Source organism: Bombina bombina, chromosome 3, assembly GCF_027579735.1.
Source record: "Bombina bombina isolate aBomBom1 chromosome 3, aBomBom1.pri, whole genome shotgun sequence".
Lineage (NCBI taxonomy): Eukaryota > Metazoa > Chordata > Amphibia > Anura > Bombinatoridae > Bombina > Bombina bombina.
This window is the reverse complement of record NC_069501.1, coordinates 74655942-74675833: the sequence shown is the minus strand read 5'-3', so window position 1 is coordinate 74675833 and position 19892 is coordinate 74655942. Positions and strand designations below refer to the sequence as shown.

The 19892-nt window shown below is 41.3% G+C and overlaps 1 protein-coding gene across 5 annotated transcripts in view; it reads right to left on the bottom strand.

The window, feature by feature from the left end:
- The window catches only part of LOC128652886 (nectin-1), a 478741-nt gene that overhangs the window by 185877 nt on the left and 272972 nt on the right, over nt 1–19892 (bottom strand). For 4 of the 5 annotated variants that reach the window (XM_053705870.1, XM_053705871.1, XM_053705873.1 and 1 more), the window contains exon 5: nt 949–1091. In XM_053705870.1, coding sequence (XP_053561845.1) covers nt 949–1091 — 143 coding nt within the window. Of the gene's footprint in view, nt 1–34; nt 688–948; nt 1092–19892 lie in introns of those variants that run through there. The other variant, XM_053705872.1, reaches the window with a different exon arrangement.

Here is a 19892-nt window from a genome sequence, read left to right as displayed (position 1 = left end):
GCCACAGGTAAATGAAATAAAGGGAACAAAATAATTATGGAAAAATCTATTTTTATTTTCCTTTTTGTTAATTTTTATTAATAAAAGGCTAGAAGGTTCTTAATGACAAAAGTCATGTGAACAGTAGCTGTAGAGTAACCCTAAACAAAAGGCATTAAATGTGTCTAGGGGATCTGAGTTTGTTTCACTGTGATTAAAGTCTGACTTTGAAAATCAATTTTTTAAATGTTCAAGTGGGTCGTTTAAACAAAAAACTGTACACTACGATCACTCTTCGTTTTGACTTAATGTGGTTTAGAAGATGTTGAAGTCATAATTCTATAGATAAGCTCAGTTTCAGTAAAATGCAGACTGGAGGAAAATAGTTACAACTCAGTTCAAGGAAAACTTCTTATACATTTGCTCTTTCCTTTTAAACCTTTCTGATCATATGGGGAAAGACGGTGCTATGCAATAGGGTAGACGATTTAGTAACATAGCATATTCAAACCTAGCATTGCTTCAAGGTTATCAATCTTCCGTTGCTCGTCATAATGAATTTGACGTGAATTTGTTTTCCACTGTGCACAAGCTATAGCGAATTGATTTGATTCTTGAGATGCAAACCAAATGATTTTTTGTACATGAGGCCCAAAGGTATTTTGATAGGCTCACATTCCAGGCTGCCACTCAAGATCTTCAATAAAACTGCAATATTTCAAAAGAACAGGCTTATGTGCTTTTTATATTATAACCCCTATACAACCTTTGTTATGTTCCTATTAACATTCACTATACTTATTTGAAATTTGATGTAGAAATCCATGTTTAAAATATCTCAATAAAAATCTTATTTAAAATTGTCATTAGATAGTAAATGGCAAGCAGTGATTAGCAAATATTACATTTATCATAAAAACATTTATATTTAATTATTAGACACAGACACTGTTAATACAAATGAGTTACCTTTGTAAATGTAGAAAGAGTGCGAATATTTCCCAATAATATTTGTTGCATCACAAATATATACACCATTGACATCTTTCATTAACAAATCCAGATTTGTTGAAGTCCCCAGAAGTCGGTAATAGGAAATGGAGTTGTTTTCCCTATAAAGAAAATAGAAATATATACTAAAATTTCACATAAATGTTAATTAAATATATATATGATCATCAATAATAGATGATGGGTGGAACATAAAATAAACTATTGCAAAATATAGATCATATTTTTTGTAAAAAATAAAAACTGAAATATATATATATATATATACAAATACATATACACACATACAGGTATATATATATATATATATATATATATATATATATATTATATATATATATATATATATATATATATATATATATATATATATATATATATATATACATACATATATACATACATACAAACACACACCACAAATACCACTGGCTGATAAGACAGCTATGTAGCCAACTAGAAAACAAATATATTTGACTCGAAGTTCCTGTTTTGATTCGTAGAAGGGCTCACTCAACTTTTACGAGATTGAGGAGATTAAGAAGTTAAATACGACTAAAGGAATTTATTTATATGTGTGTGTATATATGTGTGTATATATCTCTCTCTCTCTCTCTCTCTCTCTCTCTCTCTCTCTCTCTCTCTCTCTCTCTCTCTCTCTCTCTCTCTCTCTATATATATATATATATATATATATATATATATATATATATATATATATATATATATATATATATATATATATATCTCATTAATACATACAAAAGTGAGTACACCCCTCACATTTTTGTAAATATTTTATTATATCTTTTCATGTGACATCACTAAAGAAATGACACTTTGCTATAATGTAAAGTAGTGAGTGTACAGCCTGTATGAGTGTAAATTTGCTGTCCCCTCAAAATAACTCAACACACAGCCATTAATGTCTAAACGGTTGGCAACAAAAGTGAGTAACCCCTAAGTGGAAATGTCCAAATTGGGCCCAAAGTGTCAATATTTTGTGTGACCACCATTATTTTGCAGCACTGCCTTAAAGTGAAGGTACAGTTGACAACACTCGTTTACGCCATATTATAGTATTTTTAAAAAGAGGCAAAGTTTAATTCATCATTTTTTTCTAGATTAAATTATATAATGCTGTTTTTTACCTTTCAAACAGCCAACGATAAAATTATTTCCTCCGCCCGCCATTTTGTCAAATTGATTGATATGCTAGTGAAATTTTATCCATCAATGCTCTTTCCCCCCCCCCCCGGGGGTTCAGCCCATTACTTGCAGCGTCACACGAGTCTTAAGAGCATGCGTTGAAGCCGTATTAGCCGACTTTCTCTGTAGGTGTTATCTTGAAATCCTCCTAACCAACTATCATTCAACATCGATCGCGGTATAAGTGAGTATCAAATGTTCTCAAATAGCGTATTTATGAAATCCCTCATCAAATATTTGTACAATTTTGTTCTAACCTTTTCCCTGCAAACGAAATTCTATATATTTTACTAATAATCCTATAATATAAAAGGCCAAGTGTGTTTGTCCGAAGCTGTCATGCTCAGTAGAGACTGCACAAGGACAAACACACCTGGCCTTCAACAGTCTCAGACTGACCTGGCATCTGGGGCCGACATGGGGCCGACCGAGTGTGAGGGGGGCGTGGCGCGGGCAGGGCCGTGTGGACATGAGAGAGCTCAAAAGAGGGGGGATAGAGAGCGAGCAAAAGAGAGGGTGAGAAACAGCAAAAGAGGGGGAGGGAGAGCAAAAGAAAGGGGAGAGAGAAAGCAAAAGAAAGGGGAGAGAGAGAGCAAAAGAGGGGGAGAGAGCAAAAGAGGGGGATAGAGAGAGCAAAAGAGGGGGGATAGAGTGCAAAAGAGAGGGAGAGAGACAGCAAAAGAGAGGGGGAGAAAGGGGAGAGAGAGAGCAAAAAAGAGGGGAGAGAGACCAAAAGAGGGGAGAGAGAGAGCAAAAGAGGGGAGAGAGAGAGCAAAAGAGGGGGAGAGAGAGCAAAAGAGGCGGGATAGAGAGAGCAAAAGAGAGGGAGAGAGACAGCAAAAGAGAGGGGGGAGAGAGGGGGGAGAAAGGGGACAGAGAGAGAGCAAAAGAGAGGGGAGAGAGAGCAAAAGAGGGGAGAGAGAGAAAACGCAAAACAGAGGGGGAAAAGAGTGCAAAAGAGAGGGGAGAGAGAGAGAGAGCAAAAGAGGGGGAGAGAGAGCAAAAGAGGGGGAGAGAGAGCAAATGAGGGGGGAGAGAGAAAGAGTGCAAAAGAGAGGGTGGAGTAAGAGAGGGGAGAGAGAGCGCAAAAAAGAGAGAGGGGAGAGAGAGCAAAAGAAAGGGGAGAGAGAGTGCAAAAGATAGGGGAGAGAGAAAGAGAGCTAAAGAGAGGGAGAGAGAGCAAAAGAGAGGGAGAGAGAGCAAAAGAGAGGGAGAGAGAGAGCAAAAGAGAGGGGGGAGAGAGAGCGCAAAAGAGGGGAGAGAGAGCAAAAGAGAGGGGAGAGAGAGCAAAAGAGGGGATAGAGAGCAAAAGAGGGGAGAGAGAGAGAGCGCAAAAGAGAGGGGGAAAAGAGGGGGGAGAGAATGCAAAAGAGAGGGGAGAGAGAGAGAGCAAAAGAGGGGGGAGAGAGAGCAAAAGAGGGGGAGAGAGAGCAAAAGAGAGGGGGGAGAGAGCAAAAGAGAGGGGGGAGAGAGAGCGCAAAAGAGGGGAGAGAGAGCAAAAGAGAGGGGAGAGAGAGCAAAAGAGGGGAGAGAGAGCAAAAGAGGGGAGAGAGAGAGCGCAAAAGAGAGGGGGAAAAGAGGGGGGAGAGAATGCAAAAGAGAGGGGAGAGAGAGAGAGCAAAAGAGGGGGGAGAGAGAGCAAAAGAGGGGGGAGAGAGAGCAAAAGAGGGGGAGAGAGAGCAAAAGAGAGGGTGGAATAAGAGAGGGGAGAGCGAGTGCAAAAGAGAGAGGGGAGAGAGAGCAAAAGAAAGGGGAGAGAGTGCAAAAGGTAGGGTGGAGAGAAAGAGAAAAAACTCTTGATTGAAGAAACTAAAACTATTATTTTATTGCCTCTTAACTTTACCCTTCCTATTACTAGCATAGGCAAAGAGAATGACTGGGGGGAGGAGTTAAGGGAGGAGCTATATAGCAGCTCTGCTGTGGTGTTCTTTGCCACTTCCTGTTAGCAGGAGGAATATATCCCACAAGTAAACGATGAAACCCGTGGACTCGGTATATCTTGTAAAAGAAAGGGAAAAATTCCCTCACCCAGCTACCCAGCTGAAGGGACCCAGGAGTACGCCCCAGACCAGCAAAGAAACTGAGAGCGCCACCCACACCAAAATCCCTACAGCACCAAGGGAGGGACTAAGTAAAAGCCAGCCCCTAAGCGACGTCCTCCAACAGAGAGACTACTAGCGAACTAACCCCCATAGAGAGATCGGAAAGCCCCTCAACAGGGACCCCCCACAGCCTGAAAAAGCTACAAGAAGCTTGAAGAGGCAAAGGGGACCAGAACCTTGTCTGAGAATCCTGAGCTAACAGGAAATGTCCGCACTCAACGAAGACTGCCCAGATATGGGTAGACCAACTTGACACAGACAAGGCTAAATCCGGGGAACAGAGTCCCACCCCCACTCAAACGAGAGGGAACACAATAAGTCACCTCAACATAGAGCGACCCAAAAAAAAAAGGACCGGGCATCCAGCGACAGCGGATGGTTTCGACCAACAACCAGTGCATTGCAAGGCCACAAAACTAACCACTATGCTAAATTAGCTGCTTGGTGTGAGTCCACCCAGAAAACTGGAGGAACAGAGACCAAGAGAGACCAGCTCACAAGGTTAGCTCTATCCCTGAAAGAAGGACAAACGTGGCAGACACTCCTACCGAGGGACAAACGACCCCTGAAGGAGGCGTAATGCAGGGAAGACCTGCCTACAGAAACGCAAGAGCTCGAGAAAACGAGTGCCAGTACCCGGAAAAATGTAAGATTCCCATGAGACAACGGTCTCGGTACCCTATGATAAAAACTATCATGCTAGCACTCATGCCCGAGAGACATCTGCCCCAGAACCACTGCGGAAATGTAGACGCAATGTCCGAACCAAAGGCCCATAGAAAACCCAAGGCCCGAGAAGAACAAGCCTTCTCTAACGAAAATAGGGCACCCCTAATCAGGGGAAAAAAGAAAAGGTCCGAATTCCCCAACAGAGAAACAAGAACCCTTCTTTACGGAACCCCCGAAAATGGAAACAGGACGGGATAGCAGAACTATACCGACATAAACACGAAATCCCAGGCCCACCCCAGATCCGCGAGCAGACTTGAATGAGGAGGACACTACAGAGAGAAATCCACAAAGGTTGAACCCAAGTCAATAAGACCCAAGCCACAACCAGACCACTCTGGACAAACAATCCCTGTCTGAGGAAATACTCAAACCACCTAGGGAGGAGACTGCGAAAGTGCAGAAACGATCCCAAAGAGAGAAAACCCCTGACAAAGAGTCAAGATCTCAGCGTCAGAATCCTCTATGGCTTAAAAACTACGGGAAAAAAAAAATAACGGCACCTGACACCCACAATGGCTGGGGCACTCACCACCTCCTATGACCAGACCTTGGCGAAGCGAATTCACTGAGACGCCACACAGTCAGAAATGCAGAAGCGAAAAGACCAAGTGTAACAACGCCTAGTCACAAGGTGAACCGTATAGTCCAGAAAGTGCGCCACCAAACAGGTCCCCACTAAAAAACTGTACAAACAAAACTGATAAGCAGGAGAAGTCACAGGTTCCCGCGTGCAAACACGGAAAAACTAGATGTCTCAGCCCCAGAGCCAATACCCACTACACAAAGCAGGTTGAATCACATAAGAAACATGATTAAAGAACCCCCCCCCCGTTCAAAAATCCCCCCTAAAGAGCAGGGCCGGCCCTAGCCATTGCGGGGCCCAAGGCAGGATGACAAAATGGGGCCCCTTTATCCCTGCCTCCAACTCCGCCCAATCTCCGCCCCCGCCTTATTTTTATGTGTTTTCTTATGATAACAAGAACATTACAGAGATGCCACACACAGATATACTTCTATACACAGGTACACAGATATACATACAGAGGTGTACACAGCCCAAACACACACAGCCCACACGCACACATAGCCCACACTCGCACACAGCCCACACGCGCACACACAGCCCACACGCGCACACACAGCCCACAAACAGCCCACACGCGCACAAACAGCCCACACGCGCACACACAGCCCACACACGCACACACAGCCCACACACAGCCCACATACAGTCCACACACACACAGCCCACATACACACAAACAGCCCACACACACACAGCCCACACACACAGCCTCTGTAGTACCCTTTTTTGCCAGCTACGTGACTAAGAGGGAACTACTATCTGATGTTTGGTCACTATTTAACCCTTTATTTAAGCTGTATGTCCAAATCATATCCCAGAGTCCAAATGAGATCTCAGATTACATACATGTCCATGCAGTTCCACTATTCCAGAGGCTTCTGTATGGCTTCAGATCATATGCTTTCCACATGCAGCCCCCTTAATGAAAATTATATGTCAAATGAAATCCCAAATCAGATACATAGAAACTATTGCCCCTTTAATGCCAGTGATATTCCCTGATGAAACCTCAGAACAGAAGTATGGAGCTTGCCCACTTTATTTCAAAATAAGACACTTAGCATTAGCAATGCAAACAAAAAGCAGTAAGCAAAGTATTGTGAGTAGCAGGTGGTCCCCCAGTCTCTTTTTTACCTACTGATGTTCTGCCCTGATTATTGTCTTTGCAAATCATTTCCATATTTATAATTACTAAAGTTCAGATCTCAGGTGACCAGAACATTAAATGCTCTTAATCTGCTAAATGCATTGTGGTACTTATGCAAACCAGCGTCAATGGATCATCATATATGGTGAGAGGGACTGGAAATCTTAATCCACGGTGTCACTGTCAAGTGTGTGTCAATCTAAATTTACCTAGGCTAAAGATCTCATCCCTTCACTAACAGCACACACACATGAGTGCCTGCGGGAGTTAGGAGACACAAATTGTCTCAAACAGTAAAACATATTTTTGTATTAAAAATATTTTATGTTATGTTAAGTATATGCTTAGTCATCATGGGCAGCTATTTTCCTAATGGACACACAGAGTTTGATTTTTCCAGGAATCTATAATGCAGACCTTCAGTCTAAACACAAGAACAAACTACAAATTCAACAGCTTATCAGCATCATTCCTGCATCCTTTCCTTTCCCTTTGTGTGTGTATAATACAAAAATACACTGAAGTTAAAAAAATAATAATAATGCATGCAGTCTTTGAATTTATATTTCTCCATCCAATATTTGTAGACCTGCCATGCAAAATTATTGTCACACAAAAAGTTCAGCATTTTACATGGGGAGGTCGGTACATTTTATCTAAGCAGGCAATCCATTCTGCAGATGAGGAAGAATGTGCAGCGTGAGCAGCAATCATGTTTGGACCGTTGCCAATATGTCTGGTGCGGGTAGGTGTGTTAGCGGTAAGCGGTGTGTAATGGTGCTGGGTCGGGCTGATTATGTGCTGATATACACCTGACCCTCCCGGTACCTCTTGGCCTGTTTCCTTTCCCAGGATTGGGAAATAAATTGCACCCCAAAAATTTAAAAATGGCGGCAAAAAAAAGTATCAGTGCACAAAAAAAATAAAATTATTTAAAAAAAAAAAAAAAAAAAAAATGTTTGTTTGAACCCGCGGAGCCCCCCTAAGAGCGGGGCCTGAGGCGGCCGCCTCGCCGCCACACCCTAAGGCCGGCCCTGCTAAAGAGGAAATTATCCCATGATTCCTAGATCGGTAAATAGGCACCTCACTGAGGTCCATATTCAACTGTCACATAATCACATAACATTCGGAATAATAAAATGAAACGATCTTACTGGAATCTACGCCGTGGAACAGGAACACGGCCCCATTTAAGTGTGACGGATAGTAGCGTCACCTCAGCCATGGGCTTGAGAGAAGACAGCAGGTAGCAAAACAAAATTCGGCAACGCCAAGTGCTAAAGGAGCTGTTAATACGAGTCGGGATGGTCTTGCAGTGAAAACTCCCACTTTATCTCCGGACTCTAACATTCACCCAGGCCCTCACTGAGAGACTGACATAAGAGACATTTCAAAAATAAATAAAAACAAACAAAACTTCTGACACTTCTCTGCCAACCTCCTGGGATGAAAGGCAAAGAATGACTGGGGGATAGGGGAAGTGGGAGGAGTATTTAAGCCTTTGGCTGGTGTGTCTTTGCCTCCTCCTGATGGCCAGGTTCTTATTTTCCCACAAGTAATTAATGCGGCTGTGGACTCTTTCCCATTAGGAAGAAAACAGAATATATATTATCCATGTAAATAGTAATACCAGTGTTGATCCCCCAAGAAGGTTTAGCACCTCTAACAGTACAAGATGAATTAGATCATACACCATATATAAACGTGTAACGAAGGTAAGAAACTCAACTATAAGTCCCAACAAAGAATGGTATATAACTGAGCAGATAATACTCTAAGCTCACTTAAATATTTTTTGTATATATATATATATATTTTTTTAAAAATATATTACCCCACTTCAGTCCTGTTGTTCATGTACCCTGAAGCACCCATATATTGAGATAGGGGACATTTTCAGGAGTTATCAGAGTCAGCCTTATCATAGCCAGAGGCATCAGAGGCTCTAGTGCAAGAGTAGCTGAGCACAAACAAATTGGCCACCCCGGCACCTCAAGACTGTGATCTGAGGAACAAGATTGCCATGTTTTGCTCATATAACGTTTCTGCACGGAGAAAGTCCAGTGTAATCCTTGCAGAGTGCTCAAATAGCTGTTCCTTCTGTCGATCAATTGACAAGAAGTTACCGTCTCTTAGCACAGATTCCCCAGATTCTGTAGTTGCAGTTATCTCGCAGATCTTCTCCCAGTAGCAAACAAACTGTGTGGGGGACTCTTCTCTAGCTTTCATTTCCCCAATGGAATCTGGGGGTAGCATCACAATAATCCATGGATCTGTAGTGCAATCCTCAGGTAGTTCTTCGGTATAGTTGACCTCATTGTTGGCAGAGTGTGCACTCACATCTCAAGCGTACCAAAGTTTTGACTGTGTTGATCTCCTCTCCCTCGGCAATCAAGTATCTGAATGTACAAAAGGCGGCAAGTGCTGGGGCCCCAGGGCACAGCTGCCATTTCATTGTTCCCTGGCATAATCTATCCAGGGAGCCTCAGTAAATAAAGTAACGGTAGGGTGGCTAAATACAGATCTAATGGACTCTGAAAATGTCTCTTGATATTTGGTGAGAAGGGCACTGATTTTTCCCAGTAGACTAGTATTCTCCATAGTAGGCATATCTGTGGTTGCAGTAACACTGTAATTAAGGATTTACTATAGAAGTATCTCTGTACTATGTAACCCAGGAATCGGGGAGGGGGGGGGGTATATGTGTGGCAGCCTTAGTCACGTGGAGCTTCACTAGTGGTAGCATTCAAAACCTAGATGATGTTGAATGTGTGGCTTTCATAAAGAGCAAAGACCAAGGTCGCAATTCAGATGTCTACTCTCGCAGCCAGTCGGTAATATACACAATATTCCTGCTTCCAGATGCGTAGATTACACTACACTAGAATTAATATTTTATAGAAAATATCTTGCAAAACTAAGCTTAAGTCAATAGCTTCAATGAGATGTGTCCTGCCACTTCAGGAGTTGGCTTTGCCCCTCCCCCCCCCCAAAGATTGGTAAATATTAAGTGTTGTGTAAGGGATGGATGTGGTCAAGTGGAAAAAGTAATGCATGTGATGTGGAATTGTAAGTATGCTAAAAATGTATGGAAAAAACTCGCTAAGAGGATTATGGGTTTGTCAGCAATAGAGTTCATTACGTACGAAAAGTTTATGTTTGGCTTGTGTGGCGTGCTGTGCAAAAGAGTGGTTTTAGGTTATATGAAAGAAGTTGTGTATGTGCGTGCGTATATATATATATATGTTCAGAGGAAGATTATTTCTTTCATAAGATGGTGAGAGTCTGGCTGATGGAGATATCCGATGGGCGGAGTCGGCGTGAGAGAGGAGTAGGTTGCTGCGTGCACGCAGAGTTGGAAGGTACGCCAGCCTCACTTATCCTTAGCGATACGGATAGCGCCTGGAGCCCTATGCAGCAGCAGGGAACAAGTGAGGAGGGAAGCTAAGTTTATCCTCCGGACCGGATATCGGTGCGCAAGGACAGCCAAGGCATAAAGTAACAGAGGCTAAAGTATAGCTACAACAAATTGCAGCTATACTAAAAGGTATGAGTAACGAAGAACAGGACACAGATCAAAGTCTTAGAAGTAGCAGTCTGTATATCCCAGCAACAGATGAATGGTGCTAGTTGGTGACCGGAGCCCCAGAAAAGTCTGTAATAAAAAAAAAAAGGGACACGGGTGAGAAGTCGCTTAAAAGTGAGTATATCCTTAAGTTATAAACTACCCAGAAGACAAAGTGTGATACCTGTGGGGGGCTAGGTCTTAAATACCCCAAACAGGGGGGACATAACTTGCCAGATACTGGGATATTTTTTAGACGGTTTACAGGATTACAAAGGGACCCTTAAGTTGGTCTGAATATTATATCTTGGGCCATAAAATTAAACAAAACAACATACTTATTAACATTAACACCTCAAGAGAGGCCCTTTGTAGGGTATAGCGAGTCTAGGGAAGGACTGTATGTTTAAAATACACAGTGGGTAAAAGACCCTGTATTGATTGTAGCACACCCAAACCCTGAAAGGGGGAGAGTACCTAGTGAAGTCCCCTAAAAGGGCTGAAGACTTACAGCCAATGTCCGGAATTTTTTTTAACTACCTATCAGCTAGATTACGAGTTATGGCGTTATGGCTGCTCGTTAAGTTTGTGTACGCTATTTTCATTGCGCCCCTTTCCTAACGTAGGTATTACAGGTTTGAAAAAGAAAAAAAAACGGATTTTGTGGGCGATATGGCTGCGTTGAGCTCCATGCTAACTTAAATATAATTAATTATATAACTTAAATATAATTAAAATAAATCTAAATTAAACTTACAATAATTCCTATATAAAACTAAATAAAAACTTACCTATAAAATAAAACCTAAAGCTAGCTACAATATAACTAATAGTTATATTGTATCTAGCTCAGGTTTTATTTTTATTTCACAGCTAAGTTTGTATTTATTTTAACTAGGTAGACTAGTTATTAAATAGTTATTATCTATTTACTAACTACCTAGCTAAAATAAATACAAAGTTACCTGTAAAATAAAACGTAACCTGCCTTACAATTAAGCCTAACATTACAATAAATTAAAATAAATTAAATTATTAAAATACAATTATCTAAATTACAAATAAAAAATAAACACTAAATTACACAAAATAAAAAATGAAATTATCAAAAATAAAAACAAATTACTCCTAATCTAATAGCCCTATCAAAAAAAAAAACAAACAAAAAAAAAAACTGCCAATGGCCCTTAAAATGGCCTCTTGGGGGGCATTCCCCCAAAGATATCAGCTCTTTTACCAGTAAAAAAAAAAAATACAAACACCCCCCCAACAGTTAAACCCACCATCCACACAACCAAACCCCCCAAATAAAACCTAAAATAACCTAAGCTAACCATTGCCCTTTGTTTTGCCATACCCTGAAAAGGGCAAACAGCTCTTTTACAAGCCCAAACCCTAAGCTAAAAATAAAACCCACCCAATAAACCCTTAAAAAGACTAACACTAACCCCCGACGATCCACTTACAGTTTTCAAAAACCGGACATCCATCCTTATCCAAGTGGGCAGAAGTCCTCATCGAAGCCGGCAGAAGTCCTCATCCAAGCCGGCAGAAGTCCTCATCCAAGCCGGCAGAAGTCCTCATCCAAGCCGGCAGAAGTCCTCATCCAAGCCGGCAGAAGTCCTCATCCAAGCCGGCAGAAGTCCTCATCCAAGCCGGCAGAAGTCCTCATCCAAGCCGGCAGAAGTCCTCATCCAAGCCGGCAGAAGTCCTCACCCAAGCCGGCAGAAGTCCTCACCCAAGCCGGCAGAAGTCCTCACCCAAGCCGGCAGAAGTCCTCACCCAAGCCGGCAGAAGTCCTCACCCAAGCCGGCAGAAGTCCTCACCCAAGCCGGCAGAAGTCCTCACCCAAGCCGGCAGAAGTCCTCACCCAAGCCGGCAGAAGTCCTCATCCAAGCCGGCAGAAGTCATCATGCAAGCCAGCAGAAGTCCTCATCCAAGCCGGCAGAAGTCCTCATCCAAGCCGGCAGAAGTCCTCATCCAAGCCGGCAGAAGTCCTCATCCAGACGGCATCTTCTATCCTCATCCATCTGGCACGGAGCGGGTCCATCTTCAAAACATCCGGCGCGAAGCATCCTTCTTCTTCCGATGGTCAACGTAGAATTAAGTTTTCCTTTAAGTGATGTCAATCCAATATGGTGTCCCTTACATTCCGATTGGCTGATAGAATTCTATCAGCCAATAGGAATTAAAGGGGAAAAATCATATTGGCTGTTACAATCAGCCAATAGGATTGAGCTTTCATCCTACTGGCTGATCCAATCAGCCAATAGAATGTGCGCTGAATCCTATTGGCTGATCCAATCAGCCAATAGGATGAAAGCTCAATCCTATTGGCTGATTGCAACATCCAATAGGGACGTAAAGGGACGCCATCTTGGATGACATCATTTAAAGGGAAACTTCATTCTACGTTGACCATCGGAAGAAGAGGATGTTCCGCGCCGGATCTCTTGAAGATGGACCCGCTCCACGCCGGATGGATGAAGATAGAATATGCCGTCTGGATGGAGACTTCTGCCGGCTTCAATGAGGACTTCTGTCCGCTTGGATGAAGACTTTTGCCGGCTTCGATGAGGACTTATGCCTGCTTGGATGAAGACTTCTGCCGCCTGGATGAGGATAGATGTCCGGTCCTCGAAAACCGTAAGTGGATCATCGGGGGTTAGTGTTAGTGCATGGCAAAACATTCATATGCCCATCCAAATGCCCTTTTCAAGGCAATGGTTAGCTTAGATTAGTTTTTATTTGGGGGGGTGGGGGGGTTGGGGGGATGTTTGTAATTTTTTTTACAGGTAAAAGAGCTGATATCTTTGGGGCAATGCCCCAAAAAAGGCCCTTTTAAGGGCCATTGGCAGTTTAGTGTAGGCTAGGGTTTTTTTGTTTTGGGGGGCTTTATTATTTTGATAGGGCTATTAGATTAGGAGTAATTCGTTTTTATTTTTGATAATTTCATTTTTTATTTTGTGCAATTTAGTGGGTTTTTTTTTTGTAATTTAGATAATTGTATTTTAATAATTTAATTGATTGTAATATTAGGTTCAATTGTAAGGCAGGTTAGGTTTTATTTTACAGGTAACTTTGTATTTATTTTAACTAGGTAGCTAGTAAATAATAACTATTTAGTAACTAGTCTACCTAGTTAAAATAAATACAAACTTACCTGTGAAATAAAAATAAAACTTAAGCTAGCTACAATGTAACTATTAGTTATTTTGTGTCTAGCTTAGGTTTTTTTTACAGGTAAGTTTGTATTTAGTTTTAAATAGGAATTATTTAGTTAAAAATTGTAAGTTTTATTTAGACTTATTTTAATTATATTTAAAGGGGGTGTTAGAATTAATATACTTATTTAGAGTTAGTTATGTTAGAGGCCAGAGGTTTAGGGATTAATAACTTTTGTATAGTGGCGGCGACATTGGGGCGGCAGATTAGGGTTTAATAACTGTATGTAGGTGGCGGCGAGGTTGGAGGCAGCAGATTAGGGGGTTAATAACTGTAATGTAGGGGCAGCAGATTAGGGGTTAATAAATTTATGTAGGTGGCGACAATGTCGGGGACGGCAGATTAGGGGTGTTTAGACGTGGTTTTTATGTTAGGGTGTTAGGTTTAAACTTAACTTTTTCTTTCCCTATAGACATCAATGAGGCTGTGTTACAGAGCTTTTCATTCTGCAATCGCAGGTGTTAGGCTTTTTTTAGTCGGCTCTCCCCATTGATATCTATGGAGAAATCATGCACAAGCACGTCTCAGCAGCGCTTGTATTTGGGTGAAGCATGGAGCTCAACGCCACCATATCGCCCGCACAAGCTGGGTTTTTTCAAACCTGTAATACCTCATTTATGATAAGGGCGCAATGAAAATAACGTACACGAATTTAGTGAGCAGCCATAACGCAAAACTCATAATCTAGCTGACTATTAGCAACCCATCGGAAGAAAATTGGAATAAATATAATAATGCTAGAAAGGAAAGTGCCACATTGTTGATACATAAAGCAACACAAATGGATTTAAAACTAAAGGCTAAATTTTATAGGTTCGGAAACAAATCAGGGCAATTATTGGCAAATATTATAAAACTTAGAAGCAAGTCAAAGATTAATTCCTTAAAACACAAAACTAAATTATTAGTAAATACGGATGATATTTTAGAAGTATTTACTGAACATTTTCAAGAACTTTATTCACCTAGAGAATGTAATAAGAATAACATAAAGGCATTTTGGTCTAAAATAGAGAATAGTAAGATTAATATAGAATCCCTTGATAAGATAAACGCACTGCACCTATTACGGAGGAGGTAATCGCTGGGTCATAAAACCCCAGGTCCCGATCTTCTCCCAAATGAGTTCTACAAACTGCTGAGTACAGAGATATCCAATGTTTTGACAAAATTATTTAATTACTATTATAAAGAAGGAAATGACATGTCTAAAAATGTTACGGTATCTTGGACAACTTTAATATTGAAACAAAATAAAGACCCAGAATCAAAAGATTTATACAGACCTATATCATTATTAAATTCTGATTATTAAATTATAAATTAACAAATATTATATTTCCAGCTCCCATTAAAAGAAGGCGATCCATTCCGACCAAATGGGTTTCATGAAGGGGAGAAATTCTACTGCAAATATTAGAAAAGTGGCGTTAATTTTGGACTACTACAAAAATCAAGTTAAAACAGAGACGGAAGCAATATCCATAGATAAGGCGATCATTTCGGTAGATGCCGAAAAAGCCTTTGACTCTATATACTGGGATCACTTATTTTTCTCTTTAAAATAATTTGGTTTCACAGGAAATTGTCTTGAACTAATAAAAAAGATATATAATGCTCCCTATGCGCATATATTAGTAAATGGTATGTTATCTAGTAGAATTACTCTGGGAAGAAGAATGAGACAGGGCTGCCCTATGTCGCCTTTATTCTTTAATATTGCAATAGAACCATTGGCTATCATGATTAGGCAAAAAATCCAGGGTATCCTAGTGGGCGGTAGGGAAATGCAATTGGCATATATTATGGATACATAGAGATAAAGATTCTAATATTAACAACCCATTTAAAATAGTTACTTCCTCATTCAAATATTTGGGAATTCAAATTGCGTTAGATATAGATAAATGGTATGCCTTGAATATCTCTCCAATTTTTAGTAAGAATAAGGAGAATTTACAGAATTGGACTAAGTTACCACTTTCACAATCCGGTAAAGTAAATTTGTTTAAAATGATAGCCCTCCCAAAAATTATATATATTACCCAAAATATACCTTCATTATTGAAGAAAAAAGATCTCTACGAGTTTCAGAAAGCATTAACAAGATTTTTATGGGCTTTCAAAAAACCTAGGATAGCAAGTAAAAAATGATGCTTACCTAAACAGTTTGGAGGCTTGGGCCTGCCTAATTTGGAATTATATAATTTAGTTAATCTAGCTAAGATAGTTGTAGAATGGTTTGGAGAGAGCTCATAATACTCAGTTTTAGAACTAGAAAAATAACTGATAAAACCTTTCTTCCTACATACACTTGTGCATGTTAAATTTGGACAATTACCCATAGGAATAAAAAAAGAAAATTTATGCTTAACTGATAAATGTATTTATTTCTTGACACGATGAGTCCACGGATCATCTCATTACTAATGGGAATCAATACCCAAGCCAGAGTACACAGATGATAAGGGAGGGACAAGACAGGGAACCTAAACGGAAGGCACCACTGCTTGATGAACCTTTCTCCCAAAAGCAGCCTCAGCTGAGGCAAAAGTGTCAAATTTTTAGAATTTTGAAAAAGTGTGAAGAGATGACCAAGTTGCAGCCTTGCAAATCTGTTCCACCGAAGCTTCATTTTTGAATGCCTATGAGGAAGAAACAGCCCTTGTGGAATGAGCCGTAACTCTCTCTGGAGGTTGCTGTCCAGCAGTTTCATAGGCCAAACGTATGATATACTTCAGCCAAAAAGAAAGAGAAGTAGCCGTAGCTTTCTGTCCCCTACGTTTTCCCGAGAAAACCACAAACAAAGCAGAAGACTGACAAAACTCCTTAGTCGCCTGTAAGTAGAATTTTAGAGCATTTTGCAGAAGTCTTTCCTTCTGAGAAGAAGGATTAGGACACAATGAAGGAACAACAATCTCCTGATTAATGTTCCAGTCAGAAACTACTTTAGGAAGAAACCCTAACTTTGTACGTAAAACTACCTTATCCGAATGAAAAATGAGATAAGGTGACTCATACTGCAATGCTGAGAGCTCTGACACTCTACGAGCAGATGAAATAGCAAAAAGAAACAAAACTTAACTTAACTTAATATCTAAGGAATGCATAGTCTCAAACGGAGCCCCTTGAAGAACCTTAAGAACTAAATTAAGACTCCAGGGAGGAGTAACTGGTTTGAATACAGGCCTGATCCTGACCAAAGCCTGACAAAAAAACTGTACGTCTGGAATGTCTGCCAAACGTTTGTGTAACAAAATAGACAAGGCAGATATTTGACCTTTTAGGGAACTTGCCGATAATCCCTGCTCCAAACCTTCTTGGTGAAAAGACAGAATTATAGGAATCCTAAATCTACTCCAAGAGTAGCCCTTTGATTCACACCAAAACAGGTATTTACGCCATATTTTATGGTAAATCTTTCTAGTCACAGGTTTACAAGCCTGAATCATGGTCTCTATGACCGAATCTGAAAATCCCCGCTTGGATAAGATTAAGCGTTCAATCTCCAAGCAGTCAGATTAAGAGAAACTAGATGAAGGAAGGGCCCCTGAAGTAGAAGGTCCTTCCTCAACTGAAGTCTCCAAGGTGGAAGAGATGACATTTCCACCAGGTCTGCATACCAAATCCTGCGAGGCCAAGCCGGTGCAATGAGGATCACCGACGCCCTCTCCTGCTTGATTCGAGCAATGACTCGAGGAAGAAGAGCAAACGGGGGAAATAGGTATGCAAGACTGAAATTCCAAGGTACCGCCAGGGCGTCTATCAACACCGCCTGAGGGTCCTTTGACCTCGATCCGTACCTTGGAAGCTTGGCATTCTGTCGAGATGCCTTGAAATCCAATTCCGGCTGACCCCATTTGAGAATCAGGCTGGAAAACACTTCCGGACTCCGGATGGAGTTCCCACTCCCCCGGGTGAAAAGTCTGTCTGCTCAGGAAGTCCGCCTCCCAGTTGTCCACCCCTGGGATGTGGATCGCCAAAGACAGCAAGAGTGAGTCTCCGCCCATAGAATTATCTTGGCTACCTCTGTCATTGCTAAGGAACTCCGCGTTCCTCCCTGATGATTGATGTAAGCCACTGAAGTTATGTTGTCAGACTGGAACCTGATAAACTGGGCCAAGGCTAACTGGGGCCAGACCAGAAGAGCATTGAAGATCACTCTCAGCTCCAGAATGTTTATAGGAAGAACAGACTCTGACTGAGTCCAAACTCCCTGAGCCTTTAGGGAGCCCCAGACTGCTCCCCATCCTAGAAGGCTGGCGTCTATTGTCACAATCACACAAGAGGGTCTGCGAAATCAGGTTCCCTGGGAGAGATGATCCTGAGACAATCACCATTGAAGAGAATCCCTTGTCTCCTGCTCCAGTAGAATTCTTGGAGACAAATCAGCATAATCTCCGTTCCACTGACTGAGCATGTTTAGTTGCCGAGGTCTGAGGTGGAAACGAGCGAACGGGATGATGTCCATTGCCGCCACCATCAACTCGGTTACCTCCATGCACTGAGTGTCAGAACTCATCTCTCCACCTTAACTGTCTGACATCTGATATTCTGTAATTCCACCTTAACTACGAAGCCGCACCTTTTTAACTTACTTAAACCTTTTCCTGAGGGCAGACAGGTGCTTAGTTAATGAGTTTGGTAGCTGAGCTAACACTGCATATTGTGCTCTTTGGATTACCCTTTTGTTACAACAGGATTTAATTCTGAATATCGTTTTGAACTTTTATATTGCTTGTGCAAATCTTTCTTCACTCTTGAAACTACCTGCTTCACTGGATCACTAATTACTATCAGCGCAGCTCCTCAGTTCTAACCGTTCACACGCTGCCTGAGGATTTCTCTTCTGTCCTAATCTGACAGATCAGCTGTTACAACGGATAGCTAAAGTCCACTCTCTGGTAAGAGTGAAACTGTGACTGAATGGTTCCTTGTTATTTAAACTCCTACCTGAATTATTTAACCCCTTGGGTTCCTGTTTTCTCTAACAGCTGATTCTGTAAGAGACTGCTCCAGGTTTTAACCTGTGTCACTCTGTTCTTTTCAAGATATATTAAATCACTCCAAGCCATACGCTTCTCTTCTACATATGATAAGCAGGTGCTGAGTGAAACATTCCATCTAGATCTGCAGTTGAAGATCCATATACAATTAACTTGCTATACTTCCTGTCAGTTACTTACAGATTAACTAAGCCCAAAATAATGGATCCAGCGGTTCTACCTCAAGTTGTTTATGGCTTATCTCAGAGGGTAGACCAACTCGGTCAGGCTCTAAGTAATCTTCAAGTTGAAAATGAAACGTTAAGGAAGGTCATCAAGGACTCCCTATCTGCAAAAGTGGTACCACCTGATGCATGCCCAGAACCACAGATATCCCCTCCTGATTTATTTTCAGGGGACAGACGTATGTATAGACAGTTCAGGAATGCCTGTCTACTTATGTTCACTTTAAAGCCAAAGACCTACCAGAATGATAAAATAAAGGTGCTCACGGTAATATCTTACCTCAGAGGGGAGCCAAGAATTTGGGCAGATTCATTTTATGAAAACAACAACCCTATCATCAACTCCTCAAATGATTTTCTGATTGCCATGGATGAGTTATATCTGGACACCAACTCGCAGTTAACTGCTGAAACAAAGATGAGGGCTTTGAAACAGGGCAACAGATCAGTTGAATTATATATAACTGATTTTAAGCAGTTTGCTACAGATTCCCAATGGAATCACATAGCCCTAAAAAATCAGTTTAGGTTAGGTCTCTCTGATCAAGTAAAAGATGAGTTAGCTCGAGTGGAACTTCCTGACAGCCTGGAAGGGTTGATGAGACTGTCCATTCAAATAGACCGGAGACTACGGGAGAGAAAGAGCGAACGCCACTCCTCAGAACCTACGTATAAAAGAACCTCTGCACCTAACCAATCCCTCAGCAGTGCTGCTGCCCCTCAAGAACCGATGGAGATAGGCATGTTAAGGGGTCCTTTATCTTTGGAGGAGAAGCAAAGAAGGAAGGCCGCGGCACTGTGTCTGTATTGTGCTAATCCAGCACACACTGTTAAAGACTGCCCTGTACTGCAGAGAAATAAAAAGAGTAAGTACATTATGACCAATACTATGCCTCATATTCAATATAACCCAGTTTACTGTACCATCTCTCTCTCTTTGCAGTGGGACCGTAAGCGTTCGACTACAGAGGCTATAATTGACACTGGGGCTTATGGGGCTTATATTGATTTGGAGTATGTGAATGTTAATAAAATCCCACTTGAAAAAAAGTCTGTTCCTGTGTCTATCAGAGTAGTTGATGGGTCTTACATATCAAGCGGTCCTA